This window comes from Vipera berus (genome assembly GCF_964194415.1).
Source record: "Vipera berus genome assembly, chromosome: 6".
Taxonomy (NCBI): Eukaryota; Metazoa; Chordata; class Lepidosauria; order Squamata; family Viperidae; genus Vipera; species Vipera berus.
This window is the reverse complement of record NC_138208.1, coordinates 78,529,063-78,555,556: the sequence shown is the minus strand read 5'-3', so window position 1 is coordinate 78,555,556 and position 26,494 is coordinate 78,529,063. Positions and strand designations below refer to the sequence as shown.

At 41.4% G+C, this 26,494-nt stretch overlaps 1 protein-coding gene across 2 annotated transcripts; it reads right to left on the bottom strand.

Moving 5' to 3' along the window:
* Positions 1–226: 226 nt before the first annotated feature.
* Positions 227–24,185, bottom strand: TUBA8 (tubulin alpha 8; the record flags this gene model as incomplete). Of its 2 annotated transcripts, none has more annotated exons than XM_081331809.1 (5): positions 227–2,111; positions 20,454–20,699; positions 21,178–21,858; positions 22,594–22,742; positions 23,960–24,185. In XM_081331809.1, the coding sequence occupies 5 exons, from the start codon at positions 24,183–24,185 to the stop codon at positions 2,061–2,063; spliced, it is 1,353 nt and encodes a 450-aa protein (XP_081187935.1). In that variant the 3' UTR covers positions 227–2,060. The 2 variants fall into 2 exon arrangements, with proteins under 2 accessions (XP_081187935.1, XP_081187934.1); XM_081331808.1 differs by lacking the exons at positions 20,454–20,699; positions 21,178–21,858; positions 22,594–22,742; positions 23,960–24,185 and adding exons at positions 5,445–6,125; positions 9,035–9,183; positions 11,698–11,920; positions 14,991–15,145 and having other exon boundaries at positions 227–2,354.
* Positions 24,186–26,494: the final 2,309 nt, after the last annotated feature.

The window sequence follows — 26,494 nt, the reverse complement described above, 5'->3', positions numbered from 1 at the left end:
TCCCATTTGGGGGAGCCCTTATTTTTCACTGTATGAGTTACTGATTTGCTGTTAACTTTCACTTCACAGAATCAACCAGGAAAAGCCCACGTGGGCATAACACCATCCTTCTTTAACCAAATTTTCTCTCTTTCCCCTTTTATTGTGCATACTTGAATACACACAGACCACAGTGCAAATATTTTCTTTCTGTGCGGTAAAGGTGGCAGCTTCTAAAAGGGACATCATCTATTTTGCGTGACTCATGGCCGTTTCTGAAACTGCATGTTAATAACCAGATTCTTCCTTTTTTCTAATCAAGAAATCGAATCTGGCACTTAATCTGGCTTTTTCTCAGCTGCAGAGTGGGGGAAATATCGGACTATCTCTTCCTTTGAGCCCAACCTACCTCACAGGCTTGTCACGTGAATAAAATCTTCAATGTCTGAATAAAAAACAGAGAAAGCAATCTAAAAATAAAGACCGACTCTCAGGAAGGCTGTTGGAATAAGAACGAAAATGAGATAAGGAATTATACTGGCAGTTTTTCTCCAATCTTTGGATTCAGGTGCAGTCCACAAAGAGTTTATTTCTAGACAGCCAAGGAAAGGAAAAATGGAAAGATGTATGAGTCACATTGGATTGCATTCTCTTAACAACTCTACCAAGGTAAAGTAGAAGACGTGTTTCATAAGGAGAGCTAAAAAACATAAGGATGTAGCATTGTACGTGTTGATTTTGATGATTTTTTTCACTGTTCTTTAGAATGTTCGCCATTTTTTTTTCTTCCAAGTATCTTTTGACTAGGGAGCTGAACTACCATGCATGATCTTTACTTTCTCCTGTATTTTTCCCACAATTTGAAAAAACACACATGTACACACATAATTCCAGGACCTGAGGATTATAGAAGTTGAAGTCCAATACAATTGAAGGCCACCTGTTTGGCAAAAACTAGTCTAGTCCCTATATGTATGGCAGACCAAAGGTAAAAGTGGCTGAGCTGACATACTGTTCCAAATCATGGTTTGCTTAATTATGGTTTGTGGAATAAATCACAGTGGCTGGATTAAATGGCAACATAGAATAGGAAGAGAGATGTACATCATTTAGCATATGCTCAGTTTGCAATGGACAGGGTCCCTTAGAGTTAGAGGACTGCCTATATATAATTATGAAAAGCATTAAAAACTATAATGGCTATCAGAAAAAGACAATAATAGATGGAGGGTGTTAATAATAATGGAGCCACCTCACAAATTTCACCTGTCCCCTGGCCTGTTGGCATAACCAGGTCTTGAGGGACCTTTGAAAGAGTGATGATCCTGATCTCATCTCTGGAGGAAGAAGGTTCCAGAATACAGGTGTGCCATAGCTGAAAAGGCCTGCCATCTAGAGCCACCCAAATGTAGATCCCTAGGCAAGGGAATCCTCAAACACACAGTCCCTCAAATAACCCAGTCCCAAGCCATGTAGGGCTTTAAAGGTCAACACCAGCACTTTGAACTGCTGAGAACATGGCCCAGCATCCAGGCCATGGCCCACTACCAAGCTGCAGGCTGTTTGGAACTGGGCCATTCAAGTGGCGAGCAAGTGCGTGCATGTGTGTGAAGCTCGCCTTGCGTGAGTAGCGGCTGCTTGCCCTTGCGCACCCACCTGCCACTCACAGGGAACTATCCCCTCTTTCCCCCCCCCCCAGTGCTGCCAAGCCAGAAAGGTTTGGGACTGCTAATGTAGAGCACATTGCAATAGTCCAACTATTTATGACCATTGTAGAGTCCCGGGATCATATGATCCCCTTTTGCGACTTTCTGACAAACAAAGTCAATGGGGAAGCCAGATTCACTTAACAACTGTGTTACTAACCTAATAGTTAATCTGGCTTCCCCACAGAGGACTACCTACATGGCCTAAGAAAAAATATAGGAAAGCTCTTCACAGACTGATGATATATTTATATATACTGCTGGAGTAGACAAGAATGCGACTGATATTCAATTACTATGCTTCTTTTGTCCAGCAAAGACTTGTGAGAACTTCATTTGTGGCCCGAAATGCACAGCTAAGGACTGTTTACATTTTCAAAATTCTTCCCCATCATTTTCTTCTTCAAAAGAATCTGTTCCAACTTCCTCATAGTCTTTCTCCAATGCAGCTAAATCTTCCCGAGCCTCGGAAAACTCTCCTTCCTCCATGCCTTCGCCAACATACCAGTGCACAAAGGCTCGCTTGGCATACATCAGATCAAACTTGTGGTCCAACCTTGCCCAGGCTTCAGCAATGGCTGTGGTGTTGCTCAGCATGCAGACGGCTCGTTGCACTTGAGCAAGGTCACCTCCAGGCACAGTGGTTGGGGGCTGATAATTGATGCCAACCTGGAAAACAGAAGGAGATAAGATCACTCAAAATAGCCTTGATAAGAAGTGTAGAGAGGGAAAAAACCAATGAGAAATTTTAGTTAATTTTATGGCGGGAGATTTTGATTGACACCGTAATGAATTTATTCCCATAGTTTTCTCTAAAAGTTAAGCTAAGTGATGCCATATTTCAAATTATTTATAGTAAAAAATAATGGCACAGTGGCTCAGCAGTTAAGATGCTGGGCTTGTCGCCTGGAAAGCTGGTAGCCCAGGTTTGAATGCCACATGACAGGATGAGCTCCTGTCTTCACCCTAGCTCCTGCCAACCTAGCGTTTCAAAAGCATGCAAATGTGAGTAGATAAATAGGTACCACGTAGGTGAGAAGGTAACAGCGCTCCACAACGTCATGCTGGCCACATGACCACAGAAATGTCTTGGAACAGCCCTGACTCCATGGCCTTGAAACAGAGATGAGCAACACCCCCCCTCCCATAGCCGGCAACAACTAGCGGAATAAAATCCACAGGCACTCCTTTTTTATAGAAAAAAATAACTTCAGGGTATTTTTGGTGTGCAAAAGCCTGTGATGTTAAAAGTTAAAAGAGAATATTTGCATCTCTCCTAAATTGATTGCTAAGGGTTAAGAATATGAACTCTTCAACAAAATGCTGTTTTTGACAATCCCCAAGAAGGTCAACATAGAGATCATAATAATGCTTCTTTAAAACACATGTTTTTACAACACTTTACACTTGCTAAGTTTGGGGAGAAAGTATTGGATTGTATAAGTATATTCATGTGATAAAAAGCTAAAGCATTCTGATAATATTCTTTTAAACTACAGTGATATTAAGTCTTTCATCACCACTTGATTTCCGTTGGCTTTAAGACACAACAGTATTTCTCAACCTTGACAACTTTCAGCTGGGTGGATTTCAAATGGCTGAGAAATTCTGGGAGCTGATACCCACACAGCTTAAAGTTGCCAAGGTTGAGAACTACTGGAATAGAAGATGACTACTGTCTTCACCAAGTTTGTTTCCTCTCAAAGCACTCCATCTTTCATCAAGTACATTGGGAATTCATCTACACATTGTAGGTGGTGACCAGGCTAAGCCTGAAGAAGGAGTCAAACTCATCATCAGTCTTGAGTTCCTTCACACTCACAAGAGAACTAAGTCCAGCCCACCATGAATTCTGTTGACTCTTATCTACTGCAAATTTGCTTTGATCATTAGTAGTTCACATTCTTGTAGAGAGCTTTAGCATACAAAAAACATATATATTTATTTGAATTGCCTGGACTCCTAATTTCCTGTGCTTGACAGCCATCCTTCCCTCTTCCTCTTTTCCCCAGGAATGGAGCTTTCTGGGAGATGCATAAAACTTTGACTAATAAATCTCTGATATAATCAGCTCTCCTATTGAGCCTGAGTGAAGGAACTTCTCACATACAACAGTTCAAAATCAGCCCCAAACTTCTATGAATCCAAGATGTCACAAGATGTCCCAGAAAAGATGGTCTTATATGGACTCAGTATGGTACAGATAGTCCTCGACTTACAGCCATTCATGTAGCGACCATTTGAAGTTACAGTGGTACCAAAAAAAGTGGCATGATCATTTTACAAACGTGCAACCATTGCAGCATCCCCCATAGTCACATGATCAAAATTCAGACACTTGGCAACTGGCATGTATTTATGACGGTTGCAGTCAGTGGTGGGATTCAGCCAGTTTGCACCACTTTGGCAGAACTGGTAGCTAATTTTTTGTTGCCCAGGCCGAAAATGGATTTCCAGAAGCGGCATTCACATATTCACATTCACATATTCACATTTTCACATATTTGAATCCCACCACTGGTTACAATGTCCCGGGGTCATGTGATCTCTTTTGCAACCTTCTGACAAGCAAAGTCAATGGGGAAGCCAACAGGTGCTAGAATGGAGTTCAAAAGTACTGTGATTTTACTCCATGCTATTTATACAGAAGAATCTATGATCGGTCAATGCAATTTGATGCCAAATAGGAGTCAAGAATCTACTTAGGTCTCTTTTGAGGACTCCAGATTGATGATGCCTTTGACCCCGCCCTCAGTCTGGTCATCTCCTACATTAACACCTGCAGTGATTCACTTAACTGTGGCCAAAAAGGTCGTAAAATGGGGCAAAACTCACTTAACCTGTCTTTCTTAGCAATGGAAATTTGGGGCTCAGTTGTGATCGTAAGTCGAGGACTTTCTGTATTGCTCAAAATGAGAGATAATCTACACAATATTAATCAGTATTTGTGTAGCTCTGAGTTTGATTTATTCTACTTTCCACCACTACTCACAAAACAATTGTACATTTTTCTATAAAATACATTATTCTACTTGCTATTGTTATTCAGATATACAGTATAAGCATTTTTCAGAAAGCACAGGGATGAATGAGAAACAGGCAAAATAAATGAGCATAAATGAAGACAAATAATCTGTTCAATGTGTTTATATTAAAAGTTGCTTTTAGGTTTCCTGTTCAGATTATGCAAACAACCAGATTGCATATCTAGAATTGGAAATGTTTGTGTAGGAACATTCATCCCTTTTGTTTGGAATGGAGATGTTTTGTTTTGAATTTTGCTGCTTCAGGAGTTAGAGAAGCTTAGGGCATAAAATGAATGATGCTCATTGTAAAACAAAAAAAGCTAAACATGTCCACTCAAAGGACATGATGAACTATAGGGCATTTTCATAAAGATAGATCAGCAAATAAAAAAGCTATTGGAAGGCTAAATTATTTTCTGAATATATAAAAAAAGTTTGCTTATTTATTTATGGTGAACCCATCTCGATGTCCAGAATGAAAAAGGCTTCTTAACTGACTTGCATAGTTTCATTTAAAAAGTAATTTCTGTTATAGTTCAAGCAGGTAAATGTATACTCTTCACTTTGAAGGTCTTCTGGAGGCTTCCCCCAATTATGAAATGTGTTAAACTAGCATGATAAATACATTGATGTTACTTAAATTTAATACTTACATTGGGACATGGATTATACCCGGTATGTCAATGTGCATCTTTTTAAGACAGAAGGAAGATATTTAATGATTGCTCCTCACCTTGAAGCCAGTTGGACACCAGTCCACAAACTGAATTGTTCTCTTGGTCTTGATAGCAGCGATTGCGACATTGACGTCTTTGGGCACCACATCTCCACGGTAGAGCATGCAGCAAGCCATGTACTTGCCATGACGGGGGTCACATTTGACCATCTGATTGTTGGCTTCAAAACAGGAGCTGGTAATCTCAGCCACGGAGAGCTGCTCGTGGTAGGCCTTCTCAGAGGAGATGATGGGTGCGTAGGTCACCAAGGGGAAGTGGATGCGAGGGTAGGGCACCAGGTTGGTCTGGAATTCAGTCAGGTCCACATTGAGGGCCCCATCGAAGCGCAGGGAGGCAGTGATGGAGGAGACAATCTGGCTAATGAGACGGTTCAGGTTCGTGTACGTGGGCCGCTCAATGTCCAGATTACGACGGCAGATGTCATAGATGGCCTCATTGTCCACCATGAAGGCACAGTCGGAGTGTTCCAAGGTGGTGTGGGTGGTCAGGATAGAATTGTAGGGCTCCACCACTGCTGTGGACACTTGAGGGGCTGGATAGATAGCAAACTCCAGTTTGGACTTTTTGCCATAATCTACGGACAAGCGTTCCATCAATAAAGAGGTGAAACCTGAGCCCGTGCCTCCTCCAAAACTGTGGAAAATCAGGAATCCCTGCAGCCCTGAGCAGGAATCTGTCTACAAAGAAGTACAATCCAAGGTGAGCTATGTGTATCTCAGCAATTCTTTTTAGCCTACTCAGTATTTGTTCCATCCAAAGACCATTTCTACAATTCGAAATCTAATTCGAAATCTTGTTTGTTGCTATGGCTTTGTACCAAAACAGATCTAGGCACATGTATCAAAACAGATCTGATCTACATAATTATCTTACTATATGCTGCGGATGTTCTTGGACCAATTGGGGAATCTTTAAAAGTAAATTCTCTTCTATTTTTAATACTTAATTAAAACACATAACACAAATATTTTATGAATTTACAAGTTAGTAAGGATGTCTCCACGGGACCCTTCTGATTTCCTCATTTAATGCAACCCACTTAGTTCTTTACAAAAAGTAGTAGTTTCAATGGGATATTATGGAAACCTGAAATCCAGTGGTACTATGAGTTTTCATTAAGAACCTACACTGTGGCGAGCAAACCTTTTTGAATGAAAACTTATTTATTAGTAGCATTTTTTTGTGCATCGCATCTTTCTAGAATAGATTACAGCTGTCCTTAACCACTACTCCTTTACTCTTAGCTATGTGATATTGTAACTGCCACGTAATACAAGGAGTATAAAATAGCAGTATAACAATTAATCTTTGACTATAGCATGATTAATTGCTGGCCGGCCTTCTGACTCTCAGCCACTCACCCTGTGTGAACACCAAGTGAGAGCTGTATTGAAGGCTGTGAATCCCAGCAAAGCCGCAGGCCCAGATGGGGTGCTGGGGATAGTGGTCAGGAATTGTGCCGATCAATTAGCAGGGGTCCTGACAAGGATTTTTAACATCTCCTTGCAAACGGCATGTGTACCATCGTGCTTGAAAGCAGCTACCATTGTCCCAGTCCCCAAGAAAACTGCAGTTGAGTGCCTAAATGACTACAGACCTATTGCATTAACGTCTGTAGTCATGAAATGCTTCGAAAGATTGGTTCTCCAACATCTTAGGACATGCCTCCCACTGGACTTTGATAAACATCAATTTGCCTACAGGGGAAATAGGTCGACAGACGATGCCATAGCTACTGCTTTACACTCTGTAGCAAGTCATCTCGAGAGACCTGGAAGCTATGTCAGGATGCTTTTTGTTGACTACAGCTCGGCTTTCAACACCATTTTGCCGAGCATTCTCATTGAGAAGCTGACTGACTTGAAATTCCCCCCCCCCCGCCATCTGCTATTGGATTCAAGACTTTCTTAGGGATCGGTTACAAACAGTGAGGGTCGGGTCTGCTTTGTCCACCCCCCTGAAGCTTTGCACCGGCACGCCACAGGGCTGTGTGCTTTGCCTCTACCTGTACTCTTTATACACTTATGATTGTGTATCATCTGACCCATCCACTGCGATAATCAAGTTCGCAGATGATACAACTGTGGTGGGTCTTATTACAGGAGGGGATGAGACAGCATATAGGGCGGAGGTACAAAAACTATCCATATGGTGTGGTAACAACAACTTGCACCTAAACATTGGCAAGATGAAAGAGATGGTGTTAGAGTTCCGGAGAAAAAAGGAGGAACCTGCCCCACTTTACATCGGGGAGGACTGTGTGGAGAGAGTTTCCTCCTTTAAATTTCTGGGAGTCTACCTCTGTGAAGATCTGACCTGGAAAGTTAACACAACCCAGGTGGCTAGAAAGGCCCAACAGAGGCTTCACTTTCTTAGGGTCTTGCGGAAGAACAGGGTAGAACAACGGCTAATGACCCTCTGTTACCGGTCTACTATAGAGAGCGTCCTCTCGTATGGTATTGTGGTTTGGTATGCTGGTCTGACAGCTGCGGACAGGAAAGTATTACAGAGGGTAGTGAGCACAGCACAAGACATTGTGGGCTGTCCCCTGACACCACTGGATGACATCGCCAGGGCTCGTTGCCTTGGAAGAGTGAGGAAGATTCTCAGGGATGACTCACACCCTGGACGGTATCTCTTCATTCTCCTACCATCCGGTAGGAGATATAGGAGTATAGCCAGCCGTACCAACAGGCTGAAAAATAGCTTTTATCCATGGGCTGTTAGGCTTTTAAATGGGATATAATCTCTGTGAACTTATGCAGAATTGACTTGGGAGGCCGGTGTGTGGTGTAGTTGGTTCACATGGTGTGGTAGGATGGAGGGTTTGTTGTCACTGTGTGTTGGGGGGGTGAGAGCACGGGGGGAGGCTCAGCTAATCTCAATGTACACATGTTGTACTTTGACAATAAAGGTTTATTTATTTATTATTTAGTGGGCATAAAAATTACTTGGCAAACAAGATGGCCCAGAGAGGTTTTCCTAGCATTGAAAGTATGAAATTCATGAGTTTTTACATTGTTATTTACCTATCTCAAACCATATACAGGTAGTCCTCGATTTATGACCACAATTGAGCCCAAAACGTTTGTTGCTAAGTGAGATATTTGTTACGTGAGTTTGCCCCCCCTTTTTACAACCCTTTCTTGCCACAATTGTTAAGTGAATCACTGCAGTTCTTAAGTTAGTAACACAGTTGTTAAGTGAAACCGGCTTCCCCATTGATTTCGCTTGTCAGAAAGTCACACAAGGGGATCACATGACCCCGGGACACTGCAACCCTCATAAGTATGAGTCAGTTGCCAAGCATCTGAATTTTGATCACATGACCACGAGGATGCTGCAATAGTTGTAAGTGTGGAAAATGGTCATAAATCACTTTTTTCGATGCTGTTGTAACTTTAGACGGTGACTAAACGAACTGTTGTAAGTTGAGGACTACCTGTATTAACGCGGCTCTTGGCACATCCAACTGGCATGACTGTAATTGAACTTTCCGGCATTAGATTTCTACTTCTAGCACAAGATTTGCACTGGATTTCTGCCTCAAAATCACTTCACATTTAATTATCACGCATGTGCTTACCAGCTTGCGAATACGATCCAGCACCATATCGATGCTCTCCTTTCCAATGGTGTAGTGACCCCGGGCATAGTTATTAGCCGCATCTTCCTTGCCAGTAATCAGCTGCTCTGGGTGGAAAAGCTGGCGGTAGGTACCAGCCCGTACTTCATCTGTTAAGAAAGGTCCATATATTGTAATAAATATTAGACTATTTTCAATAATATAGATGTGTTCCTTCCTAATTGGCTTCTGACACCATCTTTGTTTGCTAAATGACAGAAGGTTTGCATGTTATTTTGGCTTTAGCTTCTTTTGAAAGGATTCAAGGCACAGATTATTAACATCAAATATGGTCTTGCTGGATACTTAGAAACCAAGTAGGAACTATGGCATTGCTGGGTCTGATCCTCGATGCTCTTTCTACTTTGCACAACAGAGGATAGAATTATTAATACAGGTAGTCCTCAACTTATGGCCCCAATTGAGCCCAAAACATACGTTGCTAAGTGAAACATTTGTGAAGTGAGGTTTGCCTCATTTTACAACTTGTTTTTAAGTGAATCGTTGCAATTTTCAAGTTAGTAACAGCGGTTAAGTGAATCTGGCTTCACCATTGACTTTGCTTGTCAGACGGTCGCAAAAGGGGATCACGTGACCTCAGAACACTGCAACCGTCATAAATATGAACCAGTTGCCAAGCAGCTGAATTTTGATCATGTGACCGTGGGGTTCCTGCAACGCTTATAAGTGTGAAAAATGACAATAAGTCACTTTTTTTCAGTGTCATTGTAACTGAACGGTCATTAAATGAACTGTTGTAAATCAAGGGCTACCTGTACTGGTGACACAGTGATTCATATATTGTTACCTCAGAATAAAGTCTTGATTTTTTAAAACTTTTTTTTCCCCTTACAACATCTCTTTCTGTCCCCCCCCCCCGCAATACACATAAACAAACCCACACAAATTATTTAAACCAGATATTTAGAAATCCAACATATTAAAAAGCTCCACCAAGTAAATCCTGTCCCAAATGGATATAATGAAATATTCACACAAGGTAGCCAGCAGGATAACCTTTTTTTTTTTTTGCTTACTCTTTCAAAATTCAGGAGAAATAAATTCTCTCATGTTTTAAAAGCTAAGAAATATATAACAGCCAGAGCAGAGCTAGAAGCACCCTACAATAATAATAAAAAAATATAACCTGTTTAGGACCTTGTTGTATAAACTGGTGTTCCAAAGCCTGTATCAAACCTCTGCTAATAATATTGGTGTTAGGGTATCATATAATATATAGAATATAATAAATAATGAAGTTATGACTGAAGAGCTAAAATGAAACCCTAATTTGTTAAATTAGGAACATACAAAGAAGCACATTAACAAAAAAAGTTACATAACTGAATTTATTTCAACATATTCATGTAATGAAGAATATGTAATTAAAGTGAACCAGAGCACATTTATCTAAACAATTTCAACTGTATGGGATTAAAAATTAGAGGCACTAATTTGCATTTACACATACTAGTTTGTATGTGTGGGACTGGGACTACAGATTGTATTCTTCTAATCTTTAACTCTACAGTATAATTAGTCAGAGTTAAGTCAGTCAACTAATTTTAGTAACAAGAAAGGACAGCAAAGTCATTGGTCTATTTTTTTCTGCCAAGAAGGGGGAGGGGATGCATACACGTATGGTTTTTTTGCGTCAGTTATCCAAATTATTGATTGAATATTATTGTTTAATTTATTGCTTGATGTGATTCATTTGTTCCTTCAGTTAATCATTCAAACATAATTCAGTCAAGACTTTGGTAGTTAAAACCATGATATTTATCCTCTCCTCACCAGTTAAGAAAAAATATATATCTTAGGTTAGCTCTGTAAGAATACCAGCAAGTGAGAAGTTCCCCCTGAACAAATTAAATTGCTTTAAAACAGGGGTGTCAAACTCAATTTCATTGAGGGCCGCATCAGCATTGTGGTTGCCCTCAGGGGGCCTGGTGGGTATGGCCAGGGTGGGCGTGGCCTACTGGGTGGGCGTGGCTAGAGTGCGTATGGCCTACTGGGTGGGCATGGCCAGCTCTACATCGTTCGCATCAAGGGTGCCTATGGGGGCCTGGGCAGGAGTGGGACAGATCTGAGGGTCTCTGGCAGGAGGAGGGTCTCTGGGCCAGGGCCAAGGCAGCAGGGGCCGTTCCCTCACTATTTCCAGGATGGCTTCGCGGGCCGCATGAAACCACTTCACGGGCCGGATCCGGCCCCCGGGCCTTGTGTTTGACATGTCTGCTTTAAAAGAACATAATAACAAATTTCAGCATAAATAAACTTGTAGGATTGGTTTTATTATTAATCATAAATTCGTTCCCTAAGCATATGCTCAGAAGTGCTTTGATTGTAGATTATGTTCTTAGCACCTTGACTCCCTCAGATGTTTCTGGTATAGAATTTTGCATAAGGGTTACCTGATGCAGACTAGGGAGAGATCTTATGGATGGCTGAAGACATCCTGTCAAATGTTTTTTTTTCATCCTTAAACAGCAAATTGCACATACCATCAGAAGTCCCCCTTCCATAATGGTAAAATACTAAAATACTTGATTTCTCCACTCCATCCCCAGCATTGCAAATGCTCAATAATTCCCATTCTATTTGGCATCACTCATGCTTTCACTGACCTACTACTGTGGGTTCTAAGTCCACCATAACAGCCCGTGGCACGTGCTTCCCTGTGCGAGTTTCACTGAAGAATGTGGTAAAGGAGTCATCATCATTAAACTTGTTGGGTTCAGCCTGGAAGGTGCCATCTGGCTGGATGCTGTGTTCCAGACAGAACAGCTCCCAGCATGCATTACCAATCTGAACTCCGGCTTGTCCAACATGAACAGAGATGCATTCACGCTGTGAGGGGAAAAAATAAAGAAAGAAAAGATCAGAAGAACAGGAGACATGCAATGCCTATTTATCTCCCCTCCCACTCTTCCAGAGAAAATGATCGTTGGACCTTCAGGGATAAAGGACTTCTTATTTTCAGTTGTTTGATTCAACTTGGAACACTTCAGAGAATTTGGATGAATGTCCCATTATTGTGTAGTGGGTTCTTGGCCGCATGGTCAGGCAACAGACAAAGGATTCAGCATGGCAGATCTTTATTGGAAGCAGTACCGAACGAACAAAGGGGTTACCTGTACCCCCTTATATACTTGGCCAGGTACACTGGCAGCCAATCCCTTATTTGGGTTTTCCCACTGGGCGCTTACCAGCCAATCCAAATACAGTACAGCGCCACCTGATGGTCACAATGAGCTGCTGCTGTATTTTATTATCCCCATACATAACAGCCATCATTTCTACCTCATAACAAACCAACTGCGTTGACTATGTCCACCAGACCATGTCCATCACACTTGCAGGATACCATGTTGGAGAAGACTAATCTAGACAATGGTCTAAAATTTCCAAGCATCAATATTTGTGTAACCAAAATGATACCACTCAGGAAGAAGATAAAAATGCTAGCAATCCTGGGAAAACCCCAGTTCTGAAGACGTAGAAACAATATGACAAGAATAACCATCACATGCAAAATCCAATGAGGGCCAAGATTAATTTTGGGCCAGAAAATGCTGTTAGTCTATTGGAGGATAACAGCAGTGAAGAGGAAAATGGAATATTGCTGTGGTTGTTGTTAGCTGCAAAGTCGTGTCTGACCCATCGCAACCCCATGGACAATGTTCCTCCAGGCCTTCCTGTTCTCTACCATCTTCTGGAGTCCATTGAAGCTCACGCCTACTGCTTCAGTGACTCCATCCAGCCACCTCATTCTCTGTCGTCCCGTTCTTCTATTGCCCTCAACCTTTCCCAGCATTAGGCTCTTCTCCAGTGAGTCCTTCCTTCTCATTAGGTGGCCAAAGTATTTGAGTTTTAGCTTCAGGATCTGGCCTTCTAAAGAGCAGTCAGGGTTGATCTCCTGTAGGACTGACCAGTTTGATCGCCTTGCAGGAATATTGCTACACTGGTCCAATGTTTTTATTACAGTGATGAGTCTGTAAATAGGTATATTACAGATGCTATTTCAGCAATAGAGCCAGTGGTTAAGGCACTGGGCCAGAAACTGAGTTCTTGTCCCACCTTAGGCATAAGGACAGCTGGGAAACCCTGGCCAGTCACAATATCTCAACCCTAGGAAGTAAGCAATGGCAAACCACTTTCAAAATCTGACCACAACCAGCATACAAGTTTGCAGCCAAGTTAATGAAAAAATGAGCATTTTTCAGGATTTGTTAAGCATTCTCAAGTTGAAACTATATGCAAAGAGCAGCCTTAATATCGTACAGACTGTGATAATCTCAATCCCATATGCGTAATGGGTTTATTTTTATTTCTGCCTGGGCTTTAACTCAGCTAAATGATATTTCTGCATGGGCTGTAACTTAAGAAAGCTCTGTTGCCTTTTGATTCCTTAACCCATGTGATTGGTAGGAGTGGTGGCAATGTTTTCCTTCCCCCCCTTGCCCCCCCCATAATTTCTGTGGTTGTTTCTATCTCACATGTTTAATTTAAGACATTAATACTGTTGATAGTCATCACAGTTTTACTGGCTATAAAGATAAGGTTAAACAATGAGAAATGAAGTTGGTTACTGTTAAAAAAAATAACTTTCTCTTTTGTTTCTTGCAAAACCTCCAGTTTAGCAATTTGGAGTCATCAAATTTGGAGGGGAGAAAGGGACAGAAAGCCTGAAAATAGATTGAACTGTCAAAGTTACCTAACAAAGGACAAATTAGTTAATGATTTTAGTTCAAGTTCTGGGATATACAGTCACATACAGTCTGTCTGATGGTTAGTGAGTACTAAATCTTTTTTAGCAAAAGGGAATGTATTGCTTTAAAGCTGTCATTTTTAAGTATAGGTTGCTTGCTAAGCCACAGTGGTCCAAATCACACATGCTAAAATCGTGTTCTCATATTATCGAACTTCTTTCTGACACCTTACGATACTTGAGGTTCTGCTGCTGAATTTTGGTGCCAATTTTAGATATTTGAAGGGTTGAAAGGGTGGAAATGTAGTGGCTTGCTGTCATCCCCAAACATAATACCACCATAAAAGCTAAAAGAATATACAAGAAACATGGGCGAGTATCTTCCAGTTGTGGCAGCACAAAACTGGACAACTTCTGACAGCTTTCCAGAAGCTAGAAAGACGGACTTGAAACCTGTAATTATTTAGATGTTGTCCTACCTTGGGCTTAATGGAATGGGTGATCCCAGCTAACTTCATCTGGGCAGGTTATGAATTTTGAGTTTCCCACTTATTCTCAGGATAGCATGCCATTTCTTTTGTTGCGATTCATCCTAGAGGTATTTTTTAACTCAGGTTTCCTGCTGACTTCTGCCAAAGGTAAAGGTAAAGGTTCCCCCCACACATGCGTGCTAGTCGTTTCCAACTCTAGGGGCCGGTGCTCATCTACATTTCAAAGCCGAAGAGCCAGCGCTTGTCCGAGGACGTCTCCGTGGTCATGTGGCTGGCATGACTAGACGCCAAAGGCGCACAGAACGCTGTTCCCTTCCCACCGTAGCGGTCCCTATTTTTCTACTTGCATTTTTACGTGCTTTCGAACTGCTAGGTTGGCAGAAGCTGGGACGAGTAACAGGCGCTCACTCTGTTACGCGGCACTCAGGATTCGACCCGCCAAACTGCTGACTTTCTGATCGACAAGCTCAGCGTCCTAACCCACTGAGCCACCATGTTTCCTGCTGACTTCTGCTATCTCCTGTTTATTCCCAGGTAAGCATGCTTAGGACTGCACTGTTAACCACTCCAGCTTACTATGGGGGTCTATGCTAGAAAACACTACAATCTGGCTAAGAAGTAATGCCTAACTTTATTTTTGAATAAACCTTACAAGTTTTTAGAGCAAGTGGCTGTGAATTTCTTCATCCTTGTTTCCCCTCTGTTTCTTTTGGCTTACCATAATGTTCTGATTCTGGCTTCTTTTCTTGGTCAGGAGCTAGAAGGCTTTGTTTCTCTTTTCCCTGTCTTTCCCCAATTCCTTCTGCCACCCGTTGAGCTGTAATGAAGGAGGAGACTGCCACCAAACACCTGTTGTTGCCTCTCAGTGTCATAGAGCAGGGGAGGGAAGAGGTCATAATTCCCAACACATACACCCTCTGAACCACTTACATCACCAGCCTCTGAGACTCACCATTGCAGCACACATCCTAAAAGTTCTACATTATCCAATGATGGGTCTAATCTGCCCAGCTGTGAGAAACAGTAGTTAGATAAATTTAAGTTTAGATTTGATGTCTTTATTATGGCCTTTGACCAGCCTTTAAAGTAAAAAAGAGAGCTTGACACAACAATTTGTCATAGCAAATTGAAGGAAAATAATAGAACAATAAAAGCAAAATGCCTAAATAAAGGTTTTACACATTTGTAACTCTGTGAAGATATTTCACTATATGATATGTAAGTGTGGGGTTAGCAGTCCTTAAAATGGAAATGATTAGGGTAATCGGACCATGTCTTGGGGCAACATAAGAAGGACACCATTATGAGGACATGAATTCTACCACCCTGGGTCCATAGGGGCAAAGTCTGCAAATAAGGAGTCCCGTGAAATTTTCCCACCAGTAGAGCTGAGGAAAGGCCCAGCTATATTTGCATAGGGTTAGATCAGGGGTAGGCAACCTTGGCTCTTTTATGACTCGTGGACTTCAACTCCCAGAATTCCTGAGACAGCATGGCTGGCTGAGGAATTCTGGGAGTTGAAGTCCACAAATCATAAAAGAGCCAAGGTTCCCTACCCTTGGGTTAGATTGTATAGATAGCCCACCATAGAGGATTTGCATCTACCTAACATACGGCAATTAAAGGCCCTGGTGGTGTCACTTTGATAATTAATCTCCCTGATTTTCTCTTTTACTATTGTTTTCACCTTCTCCAGGGTTTTATTTATTTCTTTTTTAAAAAGTGTAATCTCTCACCTTGAATGCAGCAGTTATGAAAAGGCAAATTTCATACCAGGTCAATGGGGAAATGACAGAAAACAGAAGAATCAACATTATAATGCTTTTAGGGGAATCTGGTATACTGACATATGGAGTACAGGTAGTCTTCGACTTAACAAACCCAACTGAGCCCAAAATTATTATTGCTAAGCAAGGTAGTTGTTAAGTGAGATTTGTCCCACTCTACGACCTTCTTTTGCTACAGTTGTTAAGCAAATTACTGCAGGTATTACCGGTAAGTGGATCATGTGGCTGTTAAGCAAATCTGGCTTCCTCTGTTGACTTTGCTTGTCGGAAGCCGGCTGGAAAGGTTACAGATTGTGATCACATGACTCAGGGACAGTGCAACTGTGATAAATACATGCCAGTTGCCAAGCGTCCACATTTTGATCATGTGACTATGGGGATGCTGCAAGAGTCACAAGTGTGAAGACTAGGCATAAGTCAGTTTTCTTAGTGCCATTGTAACTTGGAACAGTTATAAGTCAAAGATTACTTGTAATAGATATAGTCCTGGCTGCTGCATTTGAAAAATAATGGGGAAAAGATACAGTCTTGCTTAGATAAGTCAAAGTCTACCTGTAATAGATATAGTCCTGGTTGCTGCACCTGAAAAATAATAGAGGTGGAAAAATAATGGAGTTGGAAAAAAGTGAAGAAGAAGACAACCAAAGTGATTACTGGACTCAAGAAATGACTGGGGACTTTTTAGTTTAGTAGAGAAGCCAAGGAGAGGCATGATCAGGAATTATAAAATCTTCCATGGTATTGAGAAATTAAACAAGGTCATTTTCTTCATTCCTCTTTTTAATAAGCTAGAGCTGCTACGATGGCTGGCACCTAGACTAATAAGGATTGATCAGATGTCAGTAAACATTGGCAAGCTCTGTTATTGATGGAAAGACCCATCAATTCCCTGGTTTATAGAAAGGCACACAAAAAAACCTAGTAACAATGTACTTAAATGCATGTTGGCGGTATATTGGTTGTTGATGGGAAATAGCTCAGTTGCTGGAAGTCTAGTAACCTGTTTCTTTCTTCCTAATAAAATCTTGATCAAGACCCTGTGAGAGAGATTTACTTGGAAGAGGAAATTACTTTTGGTTTGAGTCAGGTAGCCAAATGGTTAAAGCAACTACAGCTTTTTCCAGCATTATGGGACTGGCTTGAAAACTACTTCCAATTGACCCCTAGATTTAGCAGATGGTTTTATAAACAGAGCCTTCTTTTATTCTGAATCAAAGAACTTGCATATTTTTTTATGTGAAAAACATTTAAGTGAGCTTATCTTTGGAATGTGAAGTATAACAGCCTGATCTAAGGATTTTAAGCCTAATGCTTCTCTGTATACTGTGTTTGGGTTGGTCCATTGATGTTTCAGTACACAAGCCATACAAGTAAGATCCGTACATTCAACCACCTCTGAAAAGAAATGCATAACTAGTTAAATTCAAGTAATACCATCAATCTGGAGCTTAGATCAGGTTCATGACCAGTTATGAAAGCTGTTGGAAATTGTACTTGTATACAGTGCAGTTTACAATTAAAATTATCCTCCATCATCTGGAAGAACATGAGTAGAATTCAGAGTTGTCATAAGGAGTTTGGTATGATCTACTAATCTTTTATAAGACTCTTGGATGTTTTGGAAAAGTAAGCTATCCTAATTAACTGGTCACATATGCTAACAAATCAGAAGTATTTTCGATGAGGGCGATCCATGGGCGAGGCAGACTTCTATTAAACGGGAAAGTCTGCTTAGGTTTGTGCAACATGCCCACACTAAACAAAAATGTTTGATAGAACTGAGCATATATGTGACTCTAAACTTCATGGTTTGAAAATTGTTTAATGCTCCTCATAAACCTATTCAATTATAGTTTATTCAAAGAATCATATTTAAACAGCCCATGGTGTAGAAATTGATGTACAAAGCCAGTCAGTATGTCTCTTGCATTGTATCTGTAGCTTAGTTTTTCCAACTTGGCAAACTTAAGAATTGCCCAGCCAGCCAACCCATTTGCTCTCATTTTAACAGCTGCGGTATCTCTTCACAATCACACAATTTATTTACAAATTTTGAGATTGCACGTCGGCTGCTCTGTTCCTTCCATGACTAACACAGGCATACATTTCTAGTATTTGTTTCTATTTCACAAGAAGTAATGTGTAAAAGAGTTTAGGCAGACGAACCAGAGTTTCTCAACCTTGGTGATTTTAAGGTATATAGAATTCTAGAAGTTGAAGTCCACACATGTTAAAAGTGGCCAAGATTGAGAAACATTGATCTATAAAGATCAGCCCAACACGAGGCTTTCTTATGTAAGACCCATTAAAGACTGTGCATCAAGGTGGAGAAAATCTGTGACTTTATGGTGCCTCTGAACTACAGGTAGTTCTTGACTTACGACCACAACTGAGCCCAAAATTTCTGTTGCTAAGTGAGACAGTTGTGAGTTTTGCCCTATGTTATAACCTTTCTTGTCACAGTTGTTAAGTGAATCACTGCAATTGTTAAGTTAGTAACATGGTTGTTAAATGGATCTGGCTTCCCCATTGACTTTGCTTGTCAGAAGGTCACAAAAGGTGATCACATGATCCTGGGACACTCCTGACTGTCATAAATATGAACCAGTTGCCAAACATCTGAATTTTGATCAGGTGACCATGGGGAAGCTTCAGTGGTCATAAAAACAGTCATAAGTCACTTTTTCAGTGCCGTTGTAACGTTGAATGGTCACTAAATGAACTGTCAGAAACTGAGGACTACTTGTACAATTCCGAGCAACATTAGTTACTATGTCTCATGTGGAGGGAAGTGAAAAGTGTAATGAAGCAACACCAGGAAAGTCAGGTTTCCCCAACTCTTAACTCACAGCCTTTACTCTGAACAGGTCTTACATAACTAAGTTTGCTTATGTTTGGCTAATGTATAAAGATGTTCTCTTGGCTAAACCTTGCTATATGTACTATGCTAAATGCAATGTGAAGGAAATATTCCATTGCTTTACAATAGCTATTAGCTAAGTAGCAGTATATTATTTCCTCTTATTGTTAGACTTGTGGACTGGGGCTGCTGGCAGTTGAAGTTTAGCAACATCTAGTACAGGATTTCTCAACCTCAGCAACTTTAATATGTGTAACTTCAACTCCCAGAATTCCGCAGCCAGCATGTTGATCCTAGCGTGTTGTGAATCGCTCACCCCACCGCACCCCCATATTAATTAATCACAGGAATTAAGGCTCGATGTCTTAGTTGCCTTTGAATAGTCCTCATGAAATTGTTAATGGTTTTGTGTTATGTGCTCGATGACTGAATAGCTATCATTCATTGTGGAAGCTTTTTTATTTCCCAGGAAGACCCATCAGTCAGATCCAGTTGCTGGGTCTTAGTAGTCAGCAAGAGCAGATGCCCTTGCTCCCCAAAGCAGTGAAGAAACTGACTAGAAAAGCTTCCTCAAGAGCCCCAAGTTGGAGTCAGGCATTGAACTAAATCATGTTTGCTTGAGGCCTCAGATGATATGGGACCCCATCCATCATGATTTAGCATTACCCAGGTAGTCCTCTTATTTATGACCAGTCACTTAGCAATTGTTTGAAGTTCCAATGGACCTTCCTAAGGGGTATTTATGACCCAGATTCAACGTTCCAATGGTCAGGGACCCTCCATAGGACCACATTTCAAGTGCTTGGCAACTGGGCTTCATTTACAGCCATTTGCAGCATCCTGTGGTCAGATGACCATGTTTAATGAAGGTTTTGCTGAAAATTGGTATTCCCTTGTGTTTTTAGCAAATCCATGCCTAAAAAACATTGGTTCACTCAGGACTTTTTTTCTCATAGAACGCTCAGAATGGAGTTCCAGCACCTTTTTTGGATGGAACGTGGAAGGGTAGGGTAGGCAAGGCGGGTTGTATGACGTGTGAGTTCTGGCACCTTTTTCTTTTACAAAAAAAGCACAGGGTTCACTTAATCTTAGTGTTTGCTTAACAACCTCAGCAAAAAAGGTTGTGACTGAATCACTTTACAACCGTCATGAGTTAATGGTCAGGCTCCATTATGGTCATTACTTGAGGACTACTTGTATATTAACTAACTCAAAACACAGCTCAAATAATCATGGTGAAACACTTCTGAAAATAATCTGACTTGCTCTAGCTTGTTGTAACAGGAAGGTTTCTTAGTTAATTTTCACTTAGTTCTTATTTGGCCAGATCTGGTTGATATCACATAAGATGAACCAGCCAGTAAATCTTTGTAGGCATGAATCATGCCACCCACATAACAAATCATCTTCTTAGGGCTCTACAAGTGTTTCTTCTTTAAAGAAAATTACGGCGGAGACATGTTAGTGCAAAGAGAGGAGCAAAGTGTTAAATTTCCTCGCTGCCAAGAACCGAATCAAAGGAATCAGTTGCCACTTCCTCATAATCTTTCTCCAGTGCGGACAAATCCTCTCGCGCTTCTACAAACTCTCCTTCTTCCATGCCTTCGCCAACATACCAATGTACAAATGCTCTCTTTGCAAACATGAGGTCAAATTTGTGGTTCAGCCGTGCCCAGGCTTCAGCAATAGCGGTGGTGTTGCTCAGCATGCAAACAGCACGTTCTACCTGGGCAAGATCTCCTCCAGGAGTCACGGTAGGGGGCTGGTAATTGATGCCAACCTGGTAGGAAGGGAGAGAAGAAAAAAGCAAAACAAAACAAAACAGTCTCTTTGAAACATGGGGGAGGGGGGAGGCAAAAGGGGTGCATTGCCTGATTTTTCAACTAAGATTGAAGTCTGTCATTGGTCCAAATTAGCTATGCCTATCTGTCTCCTTTTGGAATCCACTACATCTCTAGAGTTAAAAATATGTGTGCTGCACTGGGAGGTAAGAATGGAAGAACAGTCTCATCTTAGATGAGAAGCATCCATAAGGAGTCTGATAGCTGCCCAGAGTCACTCTTGATGGTGAAATGGGCAGCACATAAATTTAATAAATGAATAAATGCTCTGGCCCATCAATTAGAGCCATTAGTTCTTAGCGCTTATCTACTCTTCATTCTATTGCTACTGCTATCCATAGTAGCTAGGAACTACTAGTAGATAACAGTAGCAGTAGAACTAAGAAATCCTGGCAGCTTTTATTTATTGCTCCTCACCTTGAAGCCAGTTGGACACCAGTCCACAAACTGGATTGTTCTTTTGGTCTTGATAGCAGCAATTGCGACATTGACGTCTTTGGGCACCACATCTCCACGGTAGAGCATGCAGCAAGCCATGTACTTGCCATGACGGGGGTCACATTTGACCATCTGATTATTGGTCTCAAAACAGGAGCTGGTGATCTCAGCCACGGAGAGCTGCTCGTGGTAGGCCTTCTCAGAGGAGATGATGGGTGCGTAGGTCACCAAGGGGAAGTGGATGCGAGGGTAGGGCACCAGGTTGGTCTGGAATTCAGTCAGGTCCACATTGAGGGCCCCATCGAAGCGCAGGGAGGCAGTGATGGAGGAGACAATCTGGCTGATGAGACGGTTCAGGTTGGTGTATGTGGGCCGCTCAATGTCCAGATTACGACGGCAGATGTCATAGATGGCCTCATTGTCCACCATGAAGGCACAGTCGGAGTGTTCCAAGGTGGTGTGGGTGGTCAGGATAGAATTGTAGGGCTCCACCACCGCTGTGGACACTTGAGGGGCTGGATAGATAGCAAACTCCAGTTTGGACTTTTTGCCGTAATCCATGGACAAGTGTTCCATCAATAAAGAGGTGAAACCTGAGCCCGTGCCTCCTCCAAAACTGTGGAAAATCAGGAATCCCTGCAGCCCTGAGCAGGTGTCAGCCTAAAAAGAACATCACAATTTAGATACTTATTTTCTCCATCCATTTTTTTTACATTGTTGGATTCCCCAAATGAATTCTAAAGCAGTGCTCTGGAAGAACTGGATGTGTACTATATATTGACTAATTGTAATAAGCCTACGTCAGTGGAAATCCTGGAGGTATGTTTCTATTCACTTGCCAGATATGACAATGAGAAGCTCTCCTCTTTTTCAAACTAGAGGTCTGACAATCTCATTTTAATTCAGCTGCATTCTGTTTACTAGGACTGAGATGAAAACAAGGCAATCTAGCAAATGTTGCTAGATGGAATGAGGCTTCATCCATCCACTGAGGTAGAGTGGAATCAAATATCTGTAAGTCAGTAAATCTTGTATAGGGTACCATATCTGGACAGGGCTATGAAATTTTGGACAGTCTCTGACGAGCACAAAAAAGGCAAAAAAGGGGACCTCTTTGTTGCTATTATGGCTGTCTGGATTTTTGCAGCCATATTTGGTTACCCTAACACAAAGATCTTCAAACTTAGCCCTTTTATGACTTGGGGACTTCAACTCCCAGAATTCCTCAGCCAGCACGCCTGGCTGAGGAATTCTGGGAGTTGAAGTCCACAAGTCCCAAAAGGGGCCAGGTTTGAAGACCCCTACCCTAACAGAAATGCCATTGGTTTCTGATGACTGTCTTCTAAGGAAATCAAACACTTTCCTTGGGTCATTTTCCAGTTCTTTCACCCTTACCAGTTTTCGAATGCGATCCAGTGTCAACTCAATCCTATCTTTACCAATAGTATAGTGACCACGGGCATAGTTATTAGCCGCATCTTCTTTGCCAGTGATCAGCTGTTCTGGATGGAAAAGCTGGCGGTAGGTGCCAGCTCGCACTTCATCTGTAAATTTTAAGAGAGATTTTTTTTAAAAAATTGGTGTCGTAAAAAAAATTACTTGGAAGATCAGAGGCATACATTTGGAAAATTCATATCTAGGAGCCAGAAATGTATTTCAACATAAACAGCAATACTAACTTCCCAAGGACTATAAGCTATGAATGAATACAATATAGCAGTCTTTTGGTTGTGAGCATAAGAGCGAGAGGAGAATTTTCTATGGGATTCCCAAGGTCCAACATACATTTCCAGCTACAAAAATATAACGTATTTTTAACAATGTACTCTACTGTAAGGTTAAATATACATTGACTACCAGAACTGAACAATAGTACTATGTGTGTTTCAAAAATTATTTGGAAGAATTGCTGCAAACCTTGTGAGAACACAAAATACTGCCAGCACCATCCACAAGTAGGGTCAACATTATCAAAATGGCAGGCAGAACTGTGAGATGTAAGCCCTGTCCCTTTTAGGTTAGGGTGCTGCCCACCATCTTGGCAATTTGTGAGTGCCTTGACTTTTGATTTTCATGGCGTACAATGAAAATTGCAGGCTTCATTGTGGTCATAAATTGACTTTCTGTAACATGACAGATGTGGTAGTTCTGTGCTTTTACATCCTATGGATTTAGGGTTTTAAAGATGATGACCATATAGTCTGAAGCTGGACTGTAAGTTAGTATTTCTATTGATAAGAAATGGGATGTGGTAGAATGTAATCAGAGGTAGCAGGAAGGAAGGGCTCTTTCCCAGAAGGCAAAGAAAGAGTAGAGTTTGGAAAGCCTTGTATGCAAGAAGAGAGAAAGCAATTCATGTATATCTATAGTTATTACAGATAATTGCTTTAGTCTGGCAAGATTCTAGGTATATAACAATAAACTACTCAGAAGTAACTCTATATGTTGTACTTGATTCTTTGACAGGGTTCAGACATTGCACTAAAACAATATCCCAATAATTTAACCTGAAGAAGCCCCAATTGGTTGGGTTCCCACATCACTTTGCCTAAAACCATAATTTACCAAAAGTGGCTGGGATTATACAGTACAATGAGCTTCATACAAACAAACCACGCTATGTCTTAACATTACACATAATCCCATTTCCTAAATCAAACTAAGCCACATCATTGAAGCACAGGGGGAAAAACCCAATAATATTGGTCCACAGAAAGTCATGGAATTTGATGCAAGGCATGTTCCATAATGATTAACTCACCAACTACTGTTTGCTCCAAGTCCACCATGATAGCCCGTGGCACGTGCTTTCCGGTGCCTGTCTCTCTGAAGAACGTAGCAAAGGAGTCATCATTATTAAATCTGTTATTCTCAGCAAAGGTGCCATCTGGCTGGATCCCATGCTCCAGGCAGAAGAGTTCCCAGCATGCATTGCCAATCTGAACTCCAGCCTGGCCAACGTGAACAGAGATGCATTCACGCTGCATAACACAAAAAGTATAGCATTTAGATGATACACAAGACATTCTTTTGTGCCCTTCCTATGCGTACAGCTTAAATTAAGTTGTACACATTGCTAGTTGAAGATTTAATGTCCAAATTCAGCCACAGAATCTGAACAAATTTACAAGTGAATGCATATGACTGCTGGAAATGATCATATTGTGTTGGGACCTGAAAACATAAATAAGTATATTTACACATCATATTTATCTTTGGTTTGCTCAATTGCATTCTCTTAGTTAAATAAGTCATAATAGGCTGAATTCAAACATCATATTGAATTATAATGCATGCAACGGGGGAGGTGTTTTGCTTTTTGGATTTTCAGTAAAATTCAGTCCCTGGGATTTGGAAATCATGGTTTATGTCTGAGTTTATGACAACTAATGCACTGATAGGCTTCCAGTAAAAATCAACACCAAGTCATGAGTCTTGTGCCACCACACAATAACAAGAATTATGTTGTCAGTGTAGAACATCTGCTGTTTGGACATAGCTAAGTCTGATCCCTGATTAAAAATGTTCAGAAATTGTTCCTTGTGTTGAACTGAAATCCTTATTTTGGCTATGTAAACCTGCTGTTTGACCACCTTCTTTTCTTTTGTATACCTCCATATCAAGCAGAGGCTAAATGTCAACCAAAGTAAGTGAATTCCCCCATCATGTCCAACATAGCATCCTTCCTGATATCTTGGTCTCCCATCATCCCTACCTAACATGCTGGATCAGTTTCTCTGAAGCTGGGAACAAGGGCAATGCAAACCAGTTGTGGAAGTGTTTATCCAATGAGCATTCTAGTTCTCTAGGAACCTCTCTGTATTCCATTCTTCACCTGGACAGATACTCTAACAGCCTATCTCCGTGGTGGCAAACCTATGGCACGGGTGCCACAGGTGGCACGCAGAGCCCTCTCTGTGGGCACGCGCGCCGTCGCCCCAGTCCTAGGCCTTCAGCTGGGTTTCATAAAACCTTTTTGCTTTAGGCCTCTGCCGCTGTGTGCAAAAAAAAAAAAGTTGAATCAATCAATTTCAACTTCTCGTGGGAAAAAAAGATCTCGCAAAGTTGGAATTGATTTATTGAACTTTTTAGTCCCACCCAGTCTGCCGTTACCACCGTAGCCACGCCCACCCAATTGACCACACCCACACAATGGGCCACACTCACTCAATGGGCCACACCCAGCCAGCACCCGACAATACATAAGTGGGTTTTGGGTTGCAGTTTGGGCACTCGGTCTCTAAAAGGTTCGCCATCGCTGGCCTATCTATTCCATCTCTTTAGGCACAGACAAGGGCAAAATGCAAATGGAAGAAAGCTGCTTTTTTCCTGACCCAGCTTCCTGGGCACATGGGCACTTTCATGCTTACCATGGCGCATTCAGTGGTGCTCACGTCCCTTCCAGATCAGCACAGCAGCTATAGATGTTGATGCTCCCACTGCTGTCTTCCTTCTAAGCAGCTTGGCAACAAGAAGCTAACTCCATACATGGTACCTCCAGGAAATGTCCTTGAGCATCATAGTGCAGGAGGAGGTCACAATCACCTCAGGCAACCTCCCCTGCTCTCCTGTCTTCCTGCCCATTGACATCAATGGACAGTCACCCAACCTTTGGAGATGGGTTTCGTAGGATCCTTCTGTACTGTATGCAGTGTAATTGTATCTTCTCCCTTTCTACTTGTTTTATGAAACCACCCAAGCACTGATACACCTAGACGAAAATGCAAAAGCAATTCCATCCTCTCTCCACATACCATGGATTCCCAATAAAAACATACTGAGAATCCCACGGTTAAAAAAAAGGCCATTTCTGGTGGGTTTGCTTATTTGAACAGAACATTAAGATTTTTCTCACTATCACTGAACATTGGTTTAATTTTCATCCACAGTGCATTCTAGGACAAAGACCCTGAGCTCTGGGATCCACCAGTGACTGTATCCAAGATGGGGTAGCTCTTGTTTGATAGGCACATCAATCAGAGAATCAGCCAAATAGGAAAATTAATGAGTTTGACCATTGCTTTGCTCAGGCAATTTGAATTAAGAAGTTACTGCGGAACATTCAGTCATAATTCCATCTGAACTAGCTTTATTATTCTCCGAGGTGAACTATTTGGTAAGGCATTCTCTGGTCTGTGACATAAAATGAGCTGGGATGTCATGTGGGAATGGGGACATCCCTGCTCACAACAAAATACATCTATATATATGCTGTACCACGATTTGTTTGATTTTAGCTCAGTGTGCTGTTAAATAAACCATGACTTATTATGATGAATAAACCCAGTTTTAGATC